Here is a 19,408-nt window from a genome sequence, read left to right as displayed (position 1 = left end):
ATTTAGGAAATGTGATTTTGAGTTTCATATATATATATATATATTGGCTTGGAAAGGATCCCAAAGAACACTTGCCCTCTCTCCCTTAAGAGGAACTGGTGTTTATGCTCTCTAATTTTAAAAAAAAAATTCTTTCTCTCTCTCTTCTTCTCTTTCTCTCCTCTCTTTTTTCTCGCCCTCCTCCTCCTTGCTCTTGACCCCTTTTCTCTCCTTCTCTCTCTTTCCTCTCTTTCATTTTCATTCTATCTCTCTCTGTCTCTACCTCTGTTTCTCTCTGCTCCCTCTCCCTGTAATTCCCAGAACTCTCTGATCTCATCTTTCTCCTCTCTTTACCTTCTCTCTCTCCAAGGACCGAGAGATTCATTTGCTCTTTCTTCCTGGTATGGGGTTTATATACACTCTCCAGAGAATCAATGTTCAAAGAATATGGAAAGAGAATTTTTAAAGAACACAGCATAAACTCTTAATAATCACATGAAAGCAAAGACAAGCACACCAAGAGATAGCAATGTACCAGTAATATCAGTGCCCATTAGAACAGCAAACAGAAATTTTAAAAAAATGATAAAATATTATGTGTGGCTTGGGAAACAGGCCTTCTGAGAAATTGTTGTTGAAAATTGTAGACTGGGTAAACATTCTCTTGAATCTAGATTTGAACAGCATAATAAGCTACGTTCCCCTAATTTAGGACTTCCCACTCATGGAGAAACTGAGGCCAGAGAGAGTAAGTGACTTGCCTACAGTCACAGAGGCAGTAAGTAGGCAGGATTTGAACCCAGTTTCTCCAGTTCCGAATCCCGAACTCTCTTCCATTGTACCATGTTGTGAAAGCATGTAGTACAACCTACAAAAATGATCATTGTTTTAATCCAACAATTTCTTTACTAAGATATTTAATCCTAAAGATATTTTGAAAAGGGGGAAAGGCAAATTTGTTCCAATATGTTCATGCCATATAAAAATATTCATTCATTCTTTTTATTAGCAATAGCAGAAAAAAGAAAGAAAGGGAAAAAAGGAAAGAAAAAAAGAAAAGGAAAAAAAAGCAACCTACCTGTCCAATGACTAGAGAATGGTTGAATAAATTGTAATATGTTAATGTCATACAATAATGTCATGCTATTTAAAAAAACTAAGACTTACAAATATAAGAAAATACAGAAAGGTCTGGTTGTGGTAAAGCAGCATGAGAATGACAGAACTAGAATCATGCTTATATGTATATAAACTAAAATTATACGTTAAAAAAGAAAATGAAACCAGAAGTAACAGAAGTCCAAGAAGGCCCAGAAAAGCAGAGAGGGAAAATTCATAGAAAATGCCTGACTTTTTCTGTTTGTTTTCTGTTCAGTGACTGGTTAGCAATGATTGTCATTCACATAACATTCCAAGGCTAGCAAAGTGCTTTCCAGGCATTTTGTCATTTGATTCTCCCCACAACCTTGTGAAGTGCTACAGTTATTGTCCTTGTTTTAGAGATGAATGAGAGATGACAGAGGGTGAACAACTTATTCAGCATCATAGTTGATATTCTGGATGCCCAAGGCACTAATGGGCCTTTCCTACTGTCAAATTCAGCACTCAGACCACTGAACCACACTGCCTTTGGCTCTGCATTGTTGAATGATAAGGCTTTGTGTGAGGTTCTAATGCATACTTTCTATTCTTATTTGATATTAGCGGACATTGGCTATTGTTGTTCAGGCATTTCAGTTGTGTTCAACTCTTTGTGGTCGCTTTTGAGGTTTTACTGGAGTGGTTTGCCATTTTCTTCTCCCACGTATTTTACATATGAGAAAACTGAGAAAAACTGCGTTAAATGACTTACCCAGGATCAGCTAGTAAGTGTCTGAAGTCAAATTTGAACTCAGGTCTTGACTTCAGGCATAGCAGTCTATCCCTGGTGCCACCTAGCTGTCCTTACTGGCCATTAAATGTCTAGTATATAGGAAGGATTGAAGGGAGGAAAGAGTGGAGGGGAGGGACGCTGGTAATATTTTCTTCTTATTCAAATCTGTATTCATCCTTCATTTTCAAAGAAGACCATGACATCAGAGAAATGACGACATGACTTGCACTTGACTTTGTGTGGAGTGAGGGAGGGCTGTGCAGGTCACCAACCTCACTTTCCCCTCCTGAGCCATCTGGATCCAGTGGCCAGATATTCATCAGAATGACTGGAGATGACCCAGGATGAGGCAATTGGGGTTAAGTGACTTGCCCAAGGTCACACAGCTAGTAAGTGTCAAGTGTCTGAGGTGAGATTTGAACTCAGGTCCTCCTGAGTCTAGGGCTATTGCTCTATCCACCATGCCACCTACCTGCACATCATTGCTTCTCACTTGGACTATTGCAACAGTTTGCTAATTGGTCTTCCTGCTTCCAATCTCGTTTTTCTCTGTATATCTACCAAACTGATATTTATAGAGTTCTGTTCTAATCACATTACTCCTTTCCTTGAGAAGCTTCAGTGATTATTTCTTCCAGTATAAAATAAACTCCTTTGTTTTGCATTTATGAAGCAAGCTCCTTAAGAATAGGGACTGTCATCTTTTGTCTTTGTATCCCCAGCAGTGGCACATAGTGGGCTTTTAATAAATCCCTATTGATTTCTTTAAAGTGCTTCCCAATCTGACTCTAGCTCTTCTTTCCAGACTGATTTCACTTTACTCCCCTTCATACATCCTAGTTCCAGCCAAACTGGCTCACTTTCCATTCCTCATATTTGTCATTGTATCTCCCATCTTGGCACAGCTATCCCCCATGCCTCAAATGCTCTGCCTCCTCTCCTCCTCTGCCTCTTGGAATTTAAGACTTAGTTTGTGCCATTTCCTCTAAGGAAACCTTTCCTATGCCCACTAGTTAGTGTTAATCTTCCCCTACTTCCTTCAAAAGTACTCTGTATTTAGTTATATGTATTTTATATAAAAAGCAGTCAAACCAAAAAGATCTGTGTTCAAGTCCTGCTTCTGACACCTATTGATATTATGACCCTGTGCAAATTACTTAACCTCTTAGTGCCCTAGACAACTTAATATGCTCAATTGCAGGACAGTTGTTGGTCTGTACAGGTACAGTGAGTTTTCTCACTGGAAGTTACCTATATCAATGAAAACATAGCTTCCAACAAGAAAAAAATGTATTAACTTATCTTTATATTTGTTTCCTCCCAGCAGAATGTAAGCTCCTTTAGGGCAAGAACTGTTTCAGTTTCGTCTTTGTATTTCTAATGTCTGATGCAGTTCCTAGCACATAGCAGATACTTGATAAATGCTTAATGTAGCCAAAGTGTATATAGACTTAAACGTTCTCATATGGTATACCCTCAGGAGAGTATACATTATTTGGTGGCTAGATTTTTTCATTTTCTTTGTATATCCTTACACCTCATCCAGTGCTTTAAACTTATTAAGCACTTTCAAAAATGTTTTAGATTAGTTGCAGTTATTCAGGTAATTAGATTATGATTTAAGCTAGAATGGTAACAATGGGCATGGAAAGCAGTCTGTAAAAGGTAAGAGAAATTGAGAGTAAGCTACCATTGGGCAGATGTGGGTTTAACATAATAATGATTTGGGTGTTGGCTAATGTGACAGCAAAGGAAAATGATAAGTGTTGGGAGAGGATGTGGAAAAATTGGGACACTAATGCACAATGTGTGTTGGTGGGCTTGTGAACTGATCCAACCATTCTGGAGAGCAATTTGGAACTATACCCAAAGGATAACCAAACTGTGCATACTCTTTGATCTAGCAATACCTCTACTAGGTCTACATCCCAAAGAGATCATAAAAAAGTGAAAAGGACCTACATATACAAAAATATTTATAGCAGCTCTTTTTGTGGTGCCAAAGAACTGGAAATTGAGGGGATGCCCATCCATTGGGGAATGGCTGAACAAGTCATGGTATATGAGTCCATTGGAATACTATTGGACTATAAGAAATAAACAGGAAGATTTTGGAAAAATCTGGAAAGATTTAAGTGAACTGATGCAAAATGAAGTGAGCAGAACCAGGAGAATATTGTACACAGTAAGAACAGCATTGTGTGATGATCACCTATGATAGATTTGGCTCTTCTCAACAACACAATGATCTAAGATAATTCCACAGGACTCATGATGGAAAATGCTATCCATATGTAGAGAAAGAACTGATGGAGATTGAATGAAGATCAAAGCATACTGTTTCCACTTTATTTTTTTCATGTTTTTTTACTTTTGATTTTCTTCTTTTCACATCATGACTAATATGAAAATGTTTTACATGATTGCATATCTATGACCTATATCAAATTTCTTACTATCTTAGGGGGGGGGGGAGATGAGGGAAGCAATTTGGAACTCAAAAAAAAATTTTAGATGAATGTTAAAAATTGTCTTTACCTGTCACTGGAGAAAATAAAATATTATTTTTTCAATAATAAATTTTTAATTTATAAATTAATAATTTTTAAGAAAAAAGGAAATGGGTAACAACAACAACATAAAATAATGGTTTGGAAATGACTTCCTTGGGGAAGTCATTTACTTCTCTGGGCCTCTGTTTCCTTATAAAATCAGGGTGGGTGGAATAGACCAGGGTTAGCAAATTATTGCCAAATGGTCAAATCCTGATTTTGCCCTTTTTAAAAAATTTCCTCAGCCAAGAGTGGTTTTTGCATTTTAAAATATAATTAAACTTTAAAATGTAAAAAAAAAACAAACCCATTCTTAGCTCTTGGGGAATTAAAAGCAAGCAGTAGGTCAGGGCAGTGGTTTGCCAACCCCCGGCTTAGATGATCTTTAAGATCTTTTCCAGCTCATAAATTCTATAATTAGCAGCAATTAAGACTGTCCATAAAGATGATGGACTGCCATAAAATAGTGAGCTTCCTGTCTTTGGCCAAGTTCAAGAAGAGGTGATATGATTGCTTGTTGACATAGATTTATGTGCCGGAGCTGGACTAGATGACTTCTGACAGCCCTTCCAAACCTAAGGCTTTACTGCTGATTAAGTTTGTGGGACAAGGGAGAAAGAGACATCAGAAATGACTAACATTTCTGAAATGGGTCTGATTGATGAAGAGAATTCATCAAGAATTTCATTAGGAGAAATAGGAAAATCGGATGAATGATCATGTTCTGAGATAGAGGGAAAGTTGGAGTTTGGACATATTTAGTTTTAAGGCTGGCAGAATGCCCAGGTAAAGATATTCAGTTGGCTACACTGGAGAGATGGTTCTGGTCTGGGAAAGACCTTAACTTAGAAAGGCCCAAGTCAGTCGTCTTGACTTTTATCTTGCCACTGGATTTTGATGGCTCTGGAGGAGTGAGCTGACAACTTTGTGCAACTCTGTTTCACTTAAATCCAATTCACTCATAAGTCAAGACCTCACCTTTGTAATGTCTTTGGTCCTCTTTGAGAACAAATGATGGAAAATAAAAAGGGAAGTCAAAGTTAGAGATCTTTTCATTCTTCTTAACACCTGCAACCCTTCATACCTCTCTGTTGCAATTCCACATTGTAGCTGGCGTTATAGCTAAATTTTTTTTTATAGAAATCTTATCTTCCCTTTTAGACTTGAAGCAATATGAGAGGTTAATTTACTCCAACAAATATTAAACACATGCTCTATTGCAAGGCGTTTTATTAAGAGCTAGCATAATAATAGTACTAGCATAATAATAGCTAGCCTTTACATAGTACTCTAAGGTTTGCAGAGTGCTTTTCAAATATTATTTTATACTTACAACAACCCTAGAAGGTAGGTGCTCTTATTATCCCAATTTTTTCAGATGGGGGAACTGAGGAAGATAAAATTTGAGTGACTTGCTCAGGATCTCACACAATGGTAAAGTGTCTGAGGCTGGATTTGAACTCAGGTCTTCCTTAATCCATGTCTAGTACTCTATCCACTATGTCTTTTAGCTGCCTCAAGATGAAAATATGACAGTCACTTTGCTCAAGGAACTTAGAATCAGCTATTTCATATCAGACCCACAAATAACACATTCTATTTGCAGAGCATTAACACCAACCACATCATTTTAAATATCCGTTTGATATTATATATATGATAATATAATATATTATGTAACATAAATATATTATGATTATAATATATTATCATATATGATATATGTGTATATATTATATATGAACTGCACTAAGACTTCTGGACACTCTGTATAGAAACAGAACCTCATGCAAACCGGTTATTGATAGAGTATCTATTTTCCTGAATCCCTTTGGGAAAGTGAGAGAATAGTAGTGTTGGGAAGTAGTAGTATGTTTGGGAAATGTGGTTAAAAATTAAGTGTGCGAACTTGTATTCCCTGGATCTTCTGGATGTTTATTTATTAATCTATTATTAAACAATGCTATCTCTAAAACATAGAATAGTTGGCAATCTTCGGTGCTATAGAAAGTTGATACTGATAAGTCACCCTTATAAGATGTGTGTGGGGTGGGGAGGTAGAAAATTACTATAAAATAAAGGGGTGTTAAATATGCCCAGAAACAATATTAATTTATCTGATTACACAAATATAGGGAAATATACGCATAAATAAATACTTTAAAGACACTTATGAAATTTCCAAGATGTATATAACAGTACTGTTTATTTATAGCTCTCTGTGGTTTCCCAGAAACATTACTCCAAATACATAAGTATATATTTTGTTTGATTTTTAAAAACTAAACATTTCAATGGAAGGAAGTATACTAACAGAAAAGAAAAAGTCTAATGTATAATATGCACAGTATACTCAACAGTGACAAAACTTATAATCTCACAAAAGAAGTCTGCCAAAATATAGAAGTTTGTATTCCCTGGTATTTTAAGTATTAAGTTACTCTTCTCCCATTAGCATATTGTGTTGGCAATATTAAACCAATTTGCAGCTTTTTGCACTACTGTTTCCCATTTCAATACTCTATTAAAGAAAAAAACAACTTCGAAATAAACCCATTTTACTTATGTGAACTATGCTTCTTGAACAGATTAACTGTGGTAAAGTCTACCTACTCTGAGAAAAACTTAACAGTATTTACTCTATCCCACAGGCATTAGTGACATAGCATCACTTTGCAGATGGACTTATAATATGCCCTGGGTACATATTAAAGACATAAATCTCCATTTTGAAACAAAAAATATTGCATATGAAGAATAATTTTACATCCCTCGAAACTATAACCAGGTGAAATTCCCACTTGCTGTGGACATCTCAAGAGCTGAAAATGAATTTCCAGGAGCCTGTAAAGACCCGCACAAAAGTCAGGGGAAGGGAAGCAGCTCTGAAGAGGATGGAATTTCAGAGGCAAATGACATCTGACAAAACTGTGTATTCTAGGTGGTGGAACCAAAAATTGAATGACGAAACAACAGAAATAGTGACAATAAAGTGGGTCACAATGTTTTTGTGTAACAGAAATATAATAAATGGAAGGCTGGTTACTGTTCCAGTAAAGAAGAAAACACTTTGGTTGAGGCCAGCAGAAGCAAGGCCTGCCTTATGGAAAGAGGTGTCGGAGTTTGGCATTGAGTTCCCTCTCCTTGGTTAAAAGATCCAGACTGTGTTTTTTGAAGGCTTCAGACTGCAGCCAAAGCTCATCATAGGCCTTCTGGATTCCTTCCACCTTCCAGCTCAGTTCTTGAACTCTCAGGCTGCTGTTCACGGTGGCAGCCTCTTGCTCAAAACGATCCAGTGCGTTCTTTCGGGCTGTCTCTGCCATCTCCAGCTTCTCCTCCAGCTGCTGGATCTCCAGCTGTTTGTTCTGCAGCACTCTGCCCCTCTCCATGGAGAGTTGAAGCAGCTCGTCTTTCTCCTTGGTCACTTTTTCCAGCCGGCTGCTCAGCTCGGAGCTCACACCTTTCTGCTTTTCCTCGGTCTTGGCCATCTTGGCCAGGGTTTTCCGGTGCACCTCCTCCAGCATGTGGAGCTGGTTCTGGAGGGAGCTGGTTTCCTTAGCATGAAAGTTGGCTTGCTGGTGCTGTAGGTCCACCAGCTCCTTCTCTCGGGCTTTGGCTCGGCCGGCGTCTTCAGCACATTTCCCCTTCAGAGCCTCTAGCTCTTTGGACAACTTTTCTCCCTGGGCTGTGAGTTGACACACTTTGGCCTCCTGGTCCTTCAGGGCTTGGCTGAAATGTTCTCTGTTCTCCCTCCTCAAGATTTCATTCTCTTCTTTCAGTTTGATGTTCTGCCTCTTGTGCTCATCCTTGAAGCGGATCATCTCCTCATGGTTGGCAGCCAAGTCCATGAAGCGGGCTTCCAGCTTCATCGTGCGTTGGGTCTGGGCCTCCAGACGCTCAGCATCATTCATCCTTTTCTCCTCCAGCTCCGTGTTGAGCTGCTCCAGGACTTGACAGCGCTCCAGCGTCTCATCAGCCCTGCGCTTCAGGATGCAGATGAGCTGAGACTGCTCCTGGAGGCGGGAGCGTAACATTGCTTTTTCATTTTTTTCCTCACTGGACAGACCACGGAGGTTCTCCAAGGCTTCTTTCAAACCTTCTAGTTCTTTACAATCCATATCATCATCATCATCCAGATCTTTTAATGGGTTTCCTACCCCTGGGACTTTGGAGGATGAGGTCGAAGAGCTCATCCTGGGAGTTTTCTCTTTTTGAGGCATGAGAGCACTGCCTCCCCAAAAGGTGCTCAGCTCAGTCTCTCTCTAGTTGCAGCAATTTCAAAGGATGTTTAGTGTTGCTATGGAGGCTTCTGGACTCTCCAACTGTTTTTATTATTCCATGGGGAGCTCTATGATTGGTTGAAAAGCTCAGAATGCTGTGATGTAATGAAGGCAGGGCTGAAACAATGCAAAGACCACTGTGGTCAGTTGGTCCTTGGCTTTGCACCCAGTCTCAGCTCTTAGCCTACAGTACAAAACCCTACCCGTCATTCACTCATTAACTCAATGACCAGCCAGCTGCTGTAGAAAGAAAACTGACAGCCTAGTTTCTAACCAGGAATAAACAAAGCACACTGGATGTAATAAATCTTCTCTTGCCCTTTCTTCCTTCCTTTCTTACAATGAGAATAGGAAAACATATCAGGTTCCTTAATATTTCATGATGTATAATTACTAAGTAGTAACTGAGCTCTGAGCCAAAATTATAACTTAAAAAATATCCTACAGATCCATACGGTGCTTAAGATACTTTTCATGTTTGAACATTAATAACTGGAGGAAACAATCAAATACTGGAAAGGAAGATTTGCCAACTACACGTACAGGCTGCATCCTGGACCCTCTGAACTTTCCCTACTCTGCCCTGAGATGGCTATCCTATTCCCCCATCCCTTTCCAACTTCCTTTTTGGTGTTGCCTTCTCCATTAAAATGTAAGTTTCTTGAGGACAGTGAATGTGTTTGTTTTCCCAGCAAGAGCTAGGTGCCTGGCACACAGAGTAAGCATTCAATAAGTACTTGTTGACTTAGCATGTACAGCACAATTGTGAACCAAGTAATTTTCAACTTAAGAGCTCTGCTGTGACAAGTTCTAAAGTTAATTTTTTCTTCCTGGTACCACCTTGATTCTATCTCTAGACTAGCAAGGCTCTCTCTGAGCAACCTGGTCCTAGAGAAAACAATTCAATTTAATTCAATATATAAGTACCCTCTGTATCTGAAAGATGCTGAGGAAAGTAAGATAGAAAAAAGGAAGTTCTAGTCCAGGGGTGGGGAACCGAAGGCCTCGAGGCCACATATGGCCCTGTAGGTCCTCAAGGGCTACCATTTGACTGAATCCAAACTTCATAGATCAAATCCCCTTAATGAAAGGATTTGTTCTGTAAAACTTGGACTCAGTTAGAAGGCCATGCCCAAGGACCTAGAAGGTCACATGTGGCCTTCAGGCCATAGGTTCCCCAGCCCTGTTCTACTCAATGAACAAATATTTATTAAAAGCAGTTATGTACTAGGCACTTTGATGTACACAGATACATGTAATACTAAGTAGGTAAATGATGGGGGCAAATGAGAGAACCAAAGTGCTTTAAGGAAATTTGAGGAGGAAGAGAGCACGTCTAGACTGGGATATTAGCACAGGCATGAATAAGGGGTATACCAGAATGCCTGATCCAATGTGCCAGCAGTGCTTTCATGGCAGTGGGGCTGTCCAAGGGTCTGCTATGGGCGGGGGAAGGGCTGTCTCTGGGAACCGCTGGGTGACTCAGCTACCACTACCTCTATTGCTGCCTTCTTCCTCTGGTGCCTACTTTTCACCTTCATCATTTCTGGAAGGCTCTGGAGCAGAAGAAAGGAGATTTGATCAGTGACTCAATTGGTGATATACAATATATAGGACTTTTCAGACTCTCAGCAGGGCTGCCTCACCTGCTCAAAAGCACTTCTGCACGTACAGCCCAATTCCTCTCCATATGATAGGGTATTTGCCCTCCTCCTTTCCACCCCAGGAGGCTGTCTGCTGCTTCTAGGACTCCAGCCTACTGCAGTCAGGCTAAAACATCTCAACAATTTTTCCCCTTCTCTGATGCTCAGCTCCCCTCCTCCTTATTTTTTTTAAAACATGGCTCAGATTGTATTTGCTAATTCCAGGGCTCTGGTTGCTTCAAACAAAGAAGGCAAAAAATTAAAATTTTAAGGTTTGAAAAAGGTAGCCTTCTAGTTTAGTCCTTAAATTCCACTGCTGGCAGTGTGGGGACAGGGCAACAGGGTCTGGTTATAGAAAAGAGTCTTTTATAAACAAGAGGATAAAGTTGAAAAGACTCCTCTGCATTTTGGGATAAGAAAGAAACATTCAATTTAAAAAGGGCCCTTTACAAAATTTGCTTTTAAAAACCAAATTTTAGCAATTCTTTAAAAAGTTCATTTTACTTGTTTTTCTTTCTTTAACTTGATCAAGAAAAACAATATCTTTTATCATTGAAGATCCCATAACTGTTTATCTTAAATAAAATTCCTTAGATACACTCTTTAACAAAATGTGCTATCTATCCAATGGGCATCAGGATAGGCTTCATGCATATTTAAGTTTAGAGGTCTCATTTTCATTGCCATACAAACCTTTGTTTCTGTTTACAAAGACTTGTAAACCTGAAGTCCTGTGTCTACACAAAAGGAACCTAGAGATGCATGATACACCTAGCAGAAGAAAAGCAGGATGTCACAATATCTGTGCTCTATGCACAACTCCTAGGCTCCTGCTCTTCCAGGCAACCTTTCAAAACCTGGAACTGGTTGCTCTCACACCCAGAAATATCCTTCTAGCCATTTCTTTTCTTGGCTTAAAGCCTAACTCAAGTGCTGTATAAATGTATTACTAAAGGAAGAGTTAGTGAATATTCAGAAGCGGATCAATGAACAAAAAGAAACTGCATGGATTTATCAAGAATAGCCATGCCAGACTAATGCCATTTCTCTCTTTTTAAAAAATACCATTACTTGACTGGTCGCCCAGGGTGGGGGAAACTGCATTTGATAAAGTCTATCACGATGTTCTTGTAGGAAAGTTGAAAAGATGTAACTGAAATGTCCCCTTTTGTCTAACCACATTCTTGATTCATGCTTGTATAGGCTGGGTCCCCTAAGAGACTTAGTCATTTTAGCTTTGGCAAGAAGGGTGGGGGTTTGGGGGAGTTCATGCCTGAGGGACTTTCACTTAACCTGGTTTCACTCAATTTCTTGCTCAAAGAACAAACCTTAAGCCCAGTACTCTCCGGAGCTCATAGACTAGACAAGTCCCCATCTACCTAGCACAGAGTGAATGTAATAACTAAATAATAATTGTTTCTCTTTGACCGAGGAACCCTGAGGATCTTCCCCTCCCATTTTGATTTTTTTTTTTTTGGATTAAAGGGGCCACCCCTGGAGTAACTTAAAGAAGCCTATTCATTGAATGTGTGTATCTCACTCAAAGTTAGAATGTGATAAGACCTTAGTCTGAAAGGGCCAGGGTCTCCCATTGCATCCTGGGCCATCTCCAGTCATCCTGATGAATATCAGGCTGGTAGACCCAGATGGCTCAGGAGAAGAAAGTAAGGTTGGTGACCTTGCACAGCCCTCCCTCATTCAAATCAAAGTCAACTACAAGTCATGTCATCATCTTGATGTCATGGTCTTCTTTGAGAATGAAGGACAAACACAACAAATACTGTCCCACAAATACAGTGTCAGTGGAAAGAACAGTCACACCCACAGATTAACTACTCTAGCAGAAAAGCACAGCCTGAGGGAGTGCATATGGCCAAAGCAATTTACACCCAAGGTATTGCAGTGTTGCAATGTCTATTTTTCTTTCAGTGATCCCAGGTAGCAGTGTATCTATTGAGCGGGTTACCCTGTTGGGCTCTCTAGACCTGTTCTCTCCTTTGTATATTGGGTGAGTTACTTTTTAGCAAGATGTACCTCTGTGAGGGTTAACTAAGCCCTTTTCAGGGCTGCTCATTCACTTTGGGTGTCCACCTTCACCCAACTGCAGCTCCAAGAAGCTGTAGCACATGCAGTGGCTACACCCTGGTGAATTGTCTCAGCAGATGGGCTAAAACTTGGTTGAGGGTAAATGACAGGTCTTAAACCTGTTGGTGACTTAGGAGACTATCTACCCTAACCATGTAAAGATTTTCCCTGGAAGAATGGGTAAACAACTTGCTCCAGTAGCCATGAAGGTGGCTGAAGCAGGTGTTGTGTAGCACTAAGAGGATATTCAGGCATTGAAGATGCCAAGGTCATTTGCAGCATCGGGGGCCATTTCCAGTCATCTTGACTTTTTTCCTACCACTGGATTTTGATGATTCAGGGAGAGTGAGGCTGACTACTTTGTGTAACTCTGCCTCACTTAAATCCAATTTACAAGCAAGTCAAGACATCCCATAATGTCACTGATCCTTTTTGAAAACTAAGGAAAAACATGATGATGGGGGGGGGGGGCGGTGGGAAAAAAGAAAAACTCCCCTATCCTCCAATACACTTTATAAGAAAAGTGCCTTTCCAGTCACCAATGGAGTGAAACAGGGCTGTGTGCTTGCTCCCATGCTTTTTAGCATGGTGTTTTCAGCTATGTTGTCAAATGCTTTCAGTGAGGATGAACACAGCATCAAGGTCAGCTACCATACTGATGGTAAGTTCTTCAGTTTGAAAAGGCTACAAGCCAAGACCAAAGTGGAAGGAGTGTTGGTAAATGATTTTCTGTTTGCAGAAGATTGTGCACTCAGTGAAACCTCTGAAGCTTAAATGCAACAAAGTATGGATCAATTCTCTGCTGGCTGTGCTAATTTTGGCCTGATAATTAATCCCAAGAAAACACAGGTGCTCCATCAGCCACCACCGCACCCTCCATACATGGAACCATCAGTCACATCGAATGGAGAAGTTTTGAATGCTGTGGATAAGTTCACTTACCTTGGTAGTGTACTTTCCAGGGATGTACACATTGACAATGAGGTTGATGTATGCATTGCCAGAGCTAGTTCAGTGTTTGGGAAGCTCCGAAGAAAAGTTTGGGAGAGAAGAGGCATTAGACTGACTACCAAACTGAAGGTCTACAGAGCCGTTGTGCTGACCTCATTGTTATATACTTGTGAATCATGGACAGTCTACCAGCGCCATGCCAGGAAACTGAATTGCTTCCATTTGAACTGTCTTAGGAAGATTCTGAAGATCTTCTGGCAAGATAAGGTACCAGACACTGAAGTCATTACTCGAGCTGAACTGCCAAGCATTCAAACTATGCTTCAGAGAGCACAACAATGATGGGTTGGCCTCATTGTTCAAATGCAAAATGTACATTTGTCAAAAAGACTATGTTATGGAAAAGTCCCATGGGGCAGGCGATCACATGGTGGTCAGAAAAAGCAATACAAGGACACTCTCAAAGTCTCTCCCAAGAATTTTGGATTTGACTGTGCAACAAGGGAGACACTGGCACAGGACGGCTCAGATTGGCGTGCCCACACCAGAAAAGGTGCTGTGCTCTATGAGCGAAGTAGAACTGAGACAGCACAAAGTAAATGTAGAATGCACAAATTTGGAGTATCCACTCCAAATATTCACATGGACTATCTGTGACCAACCCATGTTAGAGCATTTCGAGTTCGTATTGGTCTGATCAGCCACAACTGGACACACTGAAACTTCATTTTATCATGGTGATGTCATTTTGGTCCTCTTAGAAAACGAAGGACAACAACCCAAGAGAAAAAATAGTTACTTCCTCTCAAAAATAGTTATTTCTTGTATTATAAGAGTTACCTCCTCTCTCCTTTTTATCTCACTCCAGTAAGGCACACTTTCTGGCCATCAGCAGCTCCACAGGGCCTGCTTTGTGGAGTCTATGCTTATTAACCCGTCAGTCAATAAACACTTATTATGTGCTATTTATTAGTGCTTATTATGTGCTAGTCACTATGCTAAGTGTAGAGATACAAAAAGAGTTTGTAAAAGACAGTCCCTGTCTTCAAGGAGCTCACAATTCAAAGGGAGAGACAAGTCAACAAATATGTACAAACAAGCTATATATACAAGATAAATAGGAAATTATTGAGAGGAAAGGCACTAGAATTAACAGGGGTTGGGAAAGGTTTGCTGTAGAAGAAGAGATTTTAATTGGGACTTGAAGAAAGCCAGAAGGCTGAGGAAAGAGAAATTTCTAGGCATGAGGGACAACCAGAGAAAATCCCCAGAACCAGGAGACAGAGTTTCTTCTTTGTGGAAGAGCAAAAAGGCCAGTGTCATTGGTTTGGTTAGAGGGCGTACCCTCGAGGAGGATCCTGCAAAGGAGACTGATAAGGAGTAGTCAGATAGGTAGGAGAACAATGGGAGAGTGGTGTCCTGAAAACCTAGACAGAAGACAGTATTAGGGAGAATAGGGTGATCAATGGTGTCAGACTGCAAAGAGATAAAGAATAAGAACTGAGAAAAGGCCATTGACTTTGGCAGTTCGGAGATCACTGGTAACTTTGGTTTGAGGAGGAATGAAAAGGTTTGGAACAGCTACTGTAGGGAGCAGGACAGTGAGTTGATAAGGGAGGCAAGCAGGATTGCCCAGCAGCAGTAAGGTCCCAGTTGAGACTGTATGACATAAATTTGTAGTGGGCCTAGTCAGAATGGTTGTGCATTTTTCTCTACCTTCATTCAGCATGTATGTAGGAATGAAAATAGTACATGGTGGCAATGATCCAAGGTTGAAACTTGGCAGGGGACAATTAGTGACACAAGGGGGCCATGAATTCAAGAGAAGAGGACAGTGTGTAGAGTTGAACTCTTTTACTGAAAAGTCAAGATAGAGAAAAAAGAAAAGAGAGTGGCTAGTGCAGGGGCCATAGCTTGGGAGACAACTGAGAGATCAAAGGATTAGAGGTCAGTGTGGATGAAGACTAGGTTATGCAATGGAGGGTAGATGGAGAGGTGGAAAGCCAATAGATTATGGTCAGATAAGTGATTTTGGAACTTGAATAGAGATGGTACATTTGTGGGTGAAGGCTAGATCAAGGGTATGACCATCTTTGTGAGTAGCTAAAGTAGAGTGGAGGAATAGCTCATGGGAAGTGAGTAGGTTGAGGAACTGAGAGACCAGGGTGTTTAAGGTAAGAGCCAGTATTTATATTGAAGTCCCCTAGTATGAGAATAGAAATTGGGAAGGAGAGAAAAATTGTGAGCCAGGTACTGAACTGGTTGAGGAAGGAAGGGGAGTGACTTGGAGGTGGATAGACAATAGCTACCAGGATTTTGATTGAGTAGTAGATATGAATAGCATGAATCTCAAAGAGGGTGAGGTTAGTGAGTGATGAAGCCAAAGGGAAAACCTAGAAGGGGTAATGGAGAACAGAGTATTCCAACTCCCCTTCCTCACTTAGGGAGAACAGAAGAATGAGTGAAGGTGCAGCCAGGACTGGAAAGGGCAACCAGGGAGGCTGCAGTATCAGAGGAAGCCAGGTCTCAGTGATTGCTAGTAGAAGGAAGGAGTGGGAAGGGAAAGGAAAAGATTTATAATATAGGGATGCTAGTTGCCTGTGTATGTTGCCTAGGCATTCCAAAAAAGGACACAGTATAAGGAGCGGATGGTGTTGGGTTGAACTTTGGAGTGGGACAATTGAGGGGAATGGGAATAAGGGATCAAGTGGTAGGGGATGGGGAATAGGGCTTGGATGATAATCTACAGAGGTTCAGAATAACTAGAAGGTGTATGTATGTTCATCACTGAGTAGGAGATGCTACTTCACTTGTCAAAAGCTGGAGTCAGGCAGGATGCAAATGCAGCAGGGGATAGAAGGCACATGTCAGATGGAAGGCCTTATTCCTCTCCTCTTTCCTTCAAAGATTGGAGATTCGGCAGATGTAGCAGCAGGAGACAGAAGTCAAACCTGCATAGTGGGGGATGGAAGTCTTCCTCTCCACTGATTTTCCTTTCCTTTCTCCCTCAGAGAACAGGCACAGCAGGATATGGAAAGCCTGAGGTCAGAGGGAAGGTCACTCCTCCTTGCACTGGAGACTTTCTACTTTGAAGAAGGCAGGAGACCAGGCTGACAGGTTCAGCAGGAGGTGGAAATCACCTTGGCTGTCCCCTTGCAGCCTGCAGTGGGAGATCACGCAGGTGCAGCAGTGCGGTGGAAATCTTGAGCAAAGAGAGAAGTCCTGTTGTGGAAGATGGAAGTCAACCTGGCCCCTTGCCACTTTCTCTTAGAGGAGACAGAAGGTTCTCAGTCAAAGGAAGGTCTCTCTGCTCTTCACCATTCCACCATGCTTCAGACGGGCATCCTCTCATCACCTGCAGCTCCATAAGACTTACCTTGCCCCTTTCTGGGTATCCTCCACACCTCTTCCTTCCTCTGGATTGCCAGCCACAGACAGCTGAGACACACCCTGGGACAAGTTCACCCAAGGAGGACCCCCTCTGGACAATGACAACTCATCTAAACTCATCCTCAAAGGATAACATATTTCCACTCCAAAATACCCATCCCATCCCAGTGATTCTGAACTCCTGGTTGACATTGTTCAAACCCAAATCTCCATTCCCCCAGTGACTACCCCTCTCAATCCCCCAATCCCCCAACCTCCCAATCAAAAGCTAGCAAACACTTCTGCTATGCTTTCTGGAAAGCGTAAAAAACTAGATTTCATCTTAATCTTCTTCTCTCTCCCAGTGGAGAGTTTGAATTGTCGGACTGAAAACATCAAAGATTTCAATTCAAATGAAAAGATAAGCTAACTGATCAAGGCAAGGTACAAATGAAGTCTTGTTATAATTTATTCTGAAGACTAAAGGTTTTATAAAATACATTATTAAAATAACACATACACAAGAAACATGGATAGTATAATTTAGCAATTACGTTCTAATCCTAAGCATATCTATAACCAAAGTACATTGCTTTCACTTAGCCCAGTTACAGGAAGGACAGAACTTTACAGGCTCAGTGTTTTACATATAAAACTTGTCTGTTAAGACCTATTTCAATAAAACTTTGGCTGAAGTTCCATCTGTGTCCAATGGGTGGCATACCACCATACTTTTAATATATATATTTTTTTACACACTCAAGGAACCTCCATATGCAAAAAAGAAAAATGCCTAAAATGAAGGTTTCCCAGGTAAGTACATAACCCATCAAAAATTTAGCATCATTGAACACAGAATCCCTCCTCTGAATATGAGTTACAACTAGATATCCATCTTGTATGCGGTTAAGCCTTTGTCTCATAACCAATGTTCTTATCGTCGTACTTGGGTTTTTTGTTTTAACAAGAACAATAATTAATTACCTTTCCTTATTATCAACTGCTTTCCATACTCTAAACATCTATAATGAGGGAATACTTGATGATCAAGCAGCAGATACAGGGGGAATGCCGCCCACTCTGGCAGACACAGAAAACACAGCATCAGCTCAGAACACCACCCCACATTTTTCATTTCTTTGGCAGCTTTCCTCTGAAGCAGCATCATTAGTCCATGCAGATCATATGACACACTTAGAGGGCTTCTTTTAATTTCAAGTGATGTCTTGATTGCATATTTGCTAGCTGTTCAAATTCTTCTGGTTTTGGAGCACAAGGACACATGCAGGTTAGCAGTCAACAACAGTCAAGGTAAGTTATATGATGGCCCTTGTCCACGTGGTGGAATTTCCAGTGATGGAGCCTGTTCTGTACTTTCTAATATAGGGAAATGAGGATACTGTTTTTCCATGGAGACCCTGGGACTTGAGAGGCTCAGCTCTTCTCTTACTTAGTCAGCTTGGCTATGAGCAGCATCCGGAGTGGGAGGATGTCTTCAACCCATGTGTTGGGTGAATTCACCATCCTTTCCCACAGAGAGATTTCCGCTGGAGTGGAGTCCATCCAGTCTACTTCAGTCCCATAGCTTTTACCTGGAAAGATTGGAAGGATGCATTTTAAAAAGTAGCGGGGCACTCAATTTCATTTCCTAAACATTTATTAAGTACTATCTATATACCAGTGCTGCAGTAGACCCTGGAGATACTAAGACCAAAAAAATAAAAAAATTCCTGCTCTCAAAGACCTGACATTTTACTAGGGAGCTATATGGATACATGTTAAAATGAAGGTAAACACAAATACATGTTAAACCCATATAATATACTCTCAATTACTCTCATTAATGGAGAAAAACTGTGGTATAGATCATGGGGAAGTCAGAAGAAGGCAAATTTCAGCTCAGTATAAGAAAGAATTTTTTCTTAAATAATTTTATTGATATCTTTTGTTTTACATCACCTAAACTTCTCTCAGTATCTTTACCCTTCCCTTTCCAGAAAGACCATCCTTATAACAATTTTTTCAACTGTTAAAAAAAATTAAAAATATTTTAAAAAAAAAATTCAGTAGAACCAATCAACACATTGAAAAGTCTGACACTATATGCAACATTCCATTCTTATTTCACACTCCCCTCCTCACCTGGCATGGAGTCAAGGTGGAGGAGAAGGGTAAAGAATTTTGTGATAATTAACTGGGGATACAGCTGAGATCTGCGATTTCATTAGTCAAAGGAACTCCACTCTACCCATGCACCTTCCTTTCCTGCAACCTCATAGATCATAGAATCAAAGGTCAAAAGCTCAAAGAGCTCATAGTGGTCAGTCAGTCCAACACCCTCATTTTACAGATGGGACAACTAAAACCCAGAATGGTTAAGAGACTTGTCCAAGGCCCTTCAAATAGCAGAGGTGGTATGCAACCCTGGGTCTGTGGACACCAAATCCAATGTTCTTTCATTACAGGGGATAGGTTTGTGGTCTGTGATTTAACAGATATAGGGAGTTAGATTGAAGGCTGTACTAGGTGATTTCTTCTGTACTTTCTAACTCAAGTTTTATACTTCTAAACCATACAAGCAGCTTTAGTGGTGCAGTATGTTAGACCTGGAGTCAGGAAAAGCTAAGTGCTCTATAAAAGCTGTTACTATTACCGGAAGTATAACATTTATTTTCC

General features: G+C 40.5%; 2 protein-coding genes across 16 annotated transcripts in view; both read right to left on the bottom strand.

Annotated features, from left to right (window-relative positions):
- Positions 1–6,593: 6,593 nt before the first annotated feature.
- On the bottom strand, positions 6,594–8,723 carry CCDC89 (coiled-coil domain containing 89). The gene has a single exon (XM_072610650.1). The coding sequence runs from the start codon at positions 8,622–8,624 to the stop codon at positions 7,506–7,508; it is 1,119 nt and encodes a 372-aa protein (XP_072466751.1). The 5' UTR covers positions 8,625–8,723; the 3' UTR covers positions 6,594–7,505.
- An 8,460-nt stretch (positions 8,724–17,183) lies between these two features.
- The window catches only part of SYTL2 (synaptotagmin like 2), a 194,655-nt gene continuing 192,430 nt past the window's right edge, over positions 17,184–19,408 (bottom strand). For all 15 annotated transcript variants that reach the window (XM_072610652.1, XM_072610653.1, XM_072610654.1 and 12 more), the window contains one exon: positions 17,184–18,324. In XM_072610652.1, the coding sequence (XP_072466753.1) occupies positions 18,179–18,324 (146 nt within the window). In that variant the 3' untranslated portion in view covers positions 17,184–18,178. The remainder of the gene's footprint in view (positions 18,325–19,408) is intronic.

This window comes from Notamacropus eugenii, chromosome 5 (genome assembly GCF_028372415.1).
Source record: "Notamacropus eugenii isolate mMacEug1 chromosome 5, mMacEug1.pri_v2, whole genome shotgun sequence".
Classification (NCBI taxonomy): Eukaryota; Metazoa; Chordata; class Mammalia; order Diprotodontia; family Macropodidae; genus Notamacropus; species Notamacropus eugenii.
This window is presented reverse-complemented; position numbering and strand designations above follow the sequence as displayed.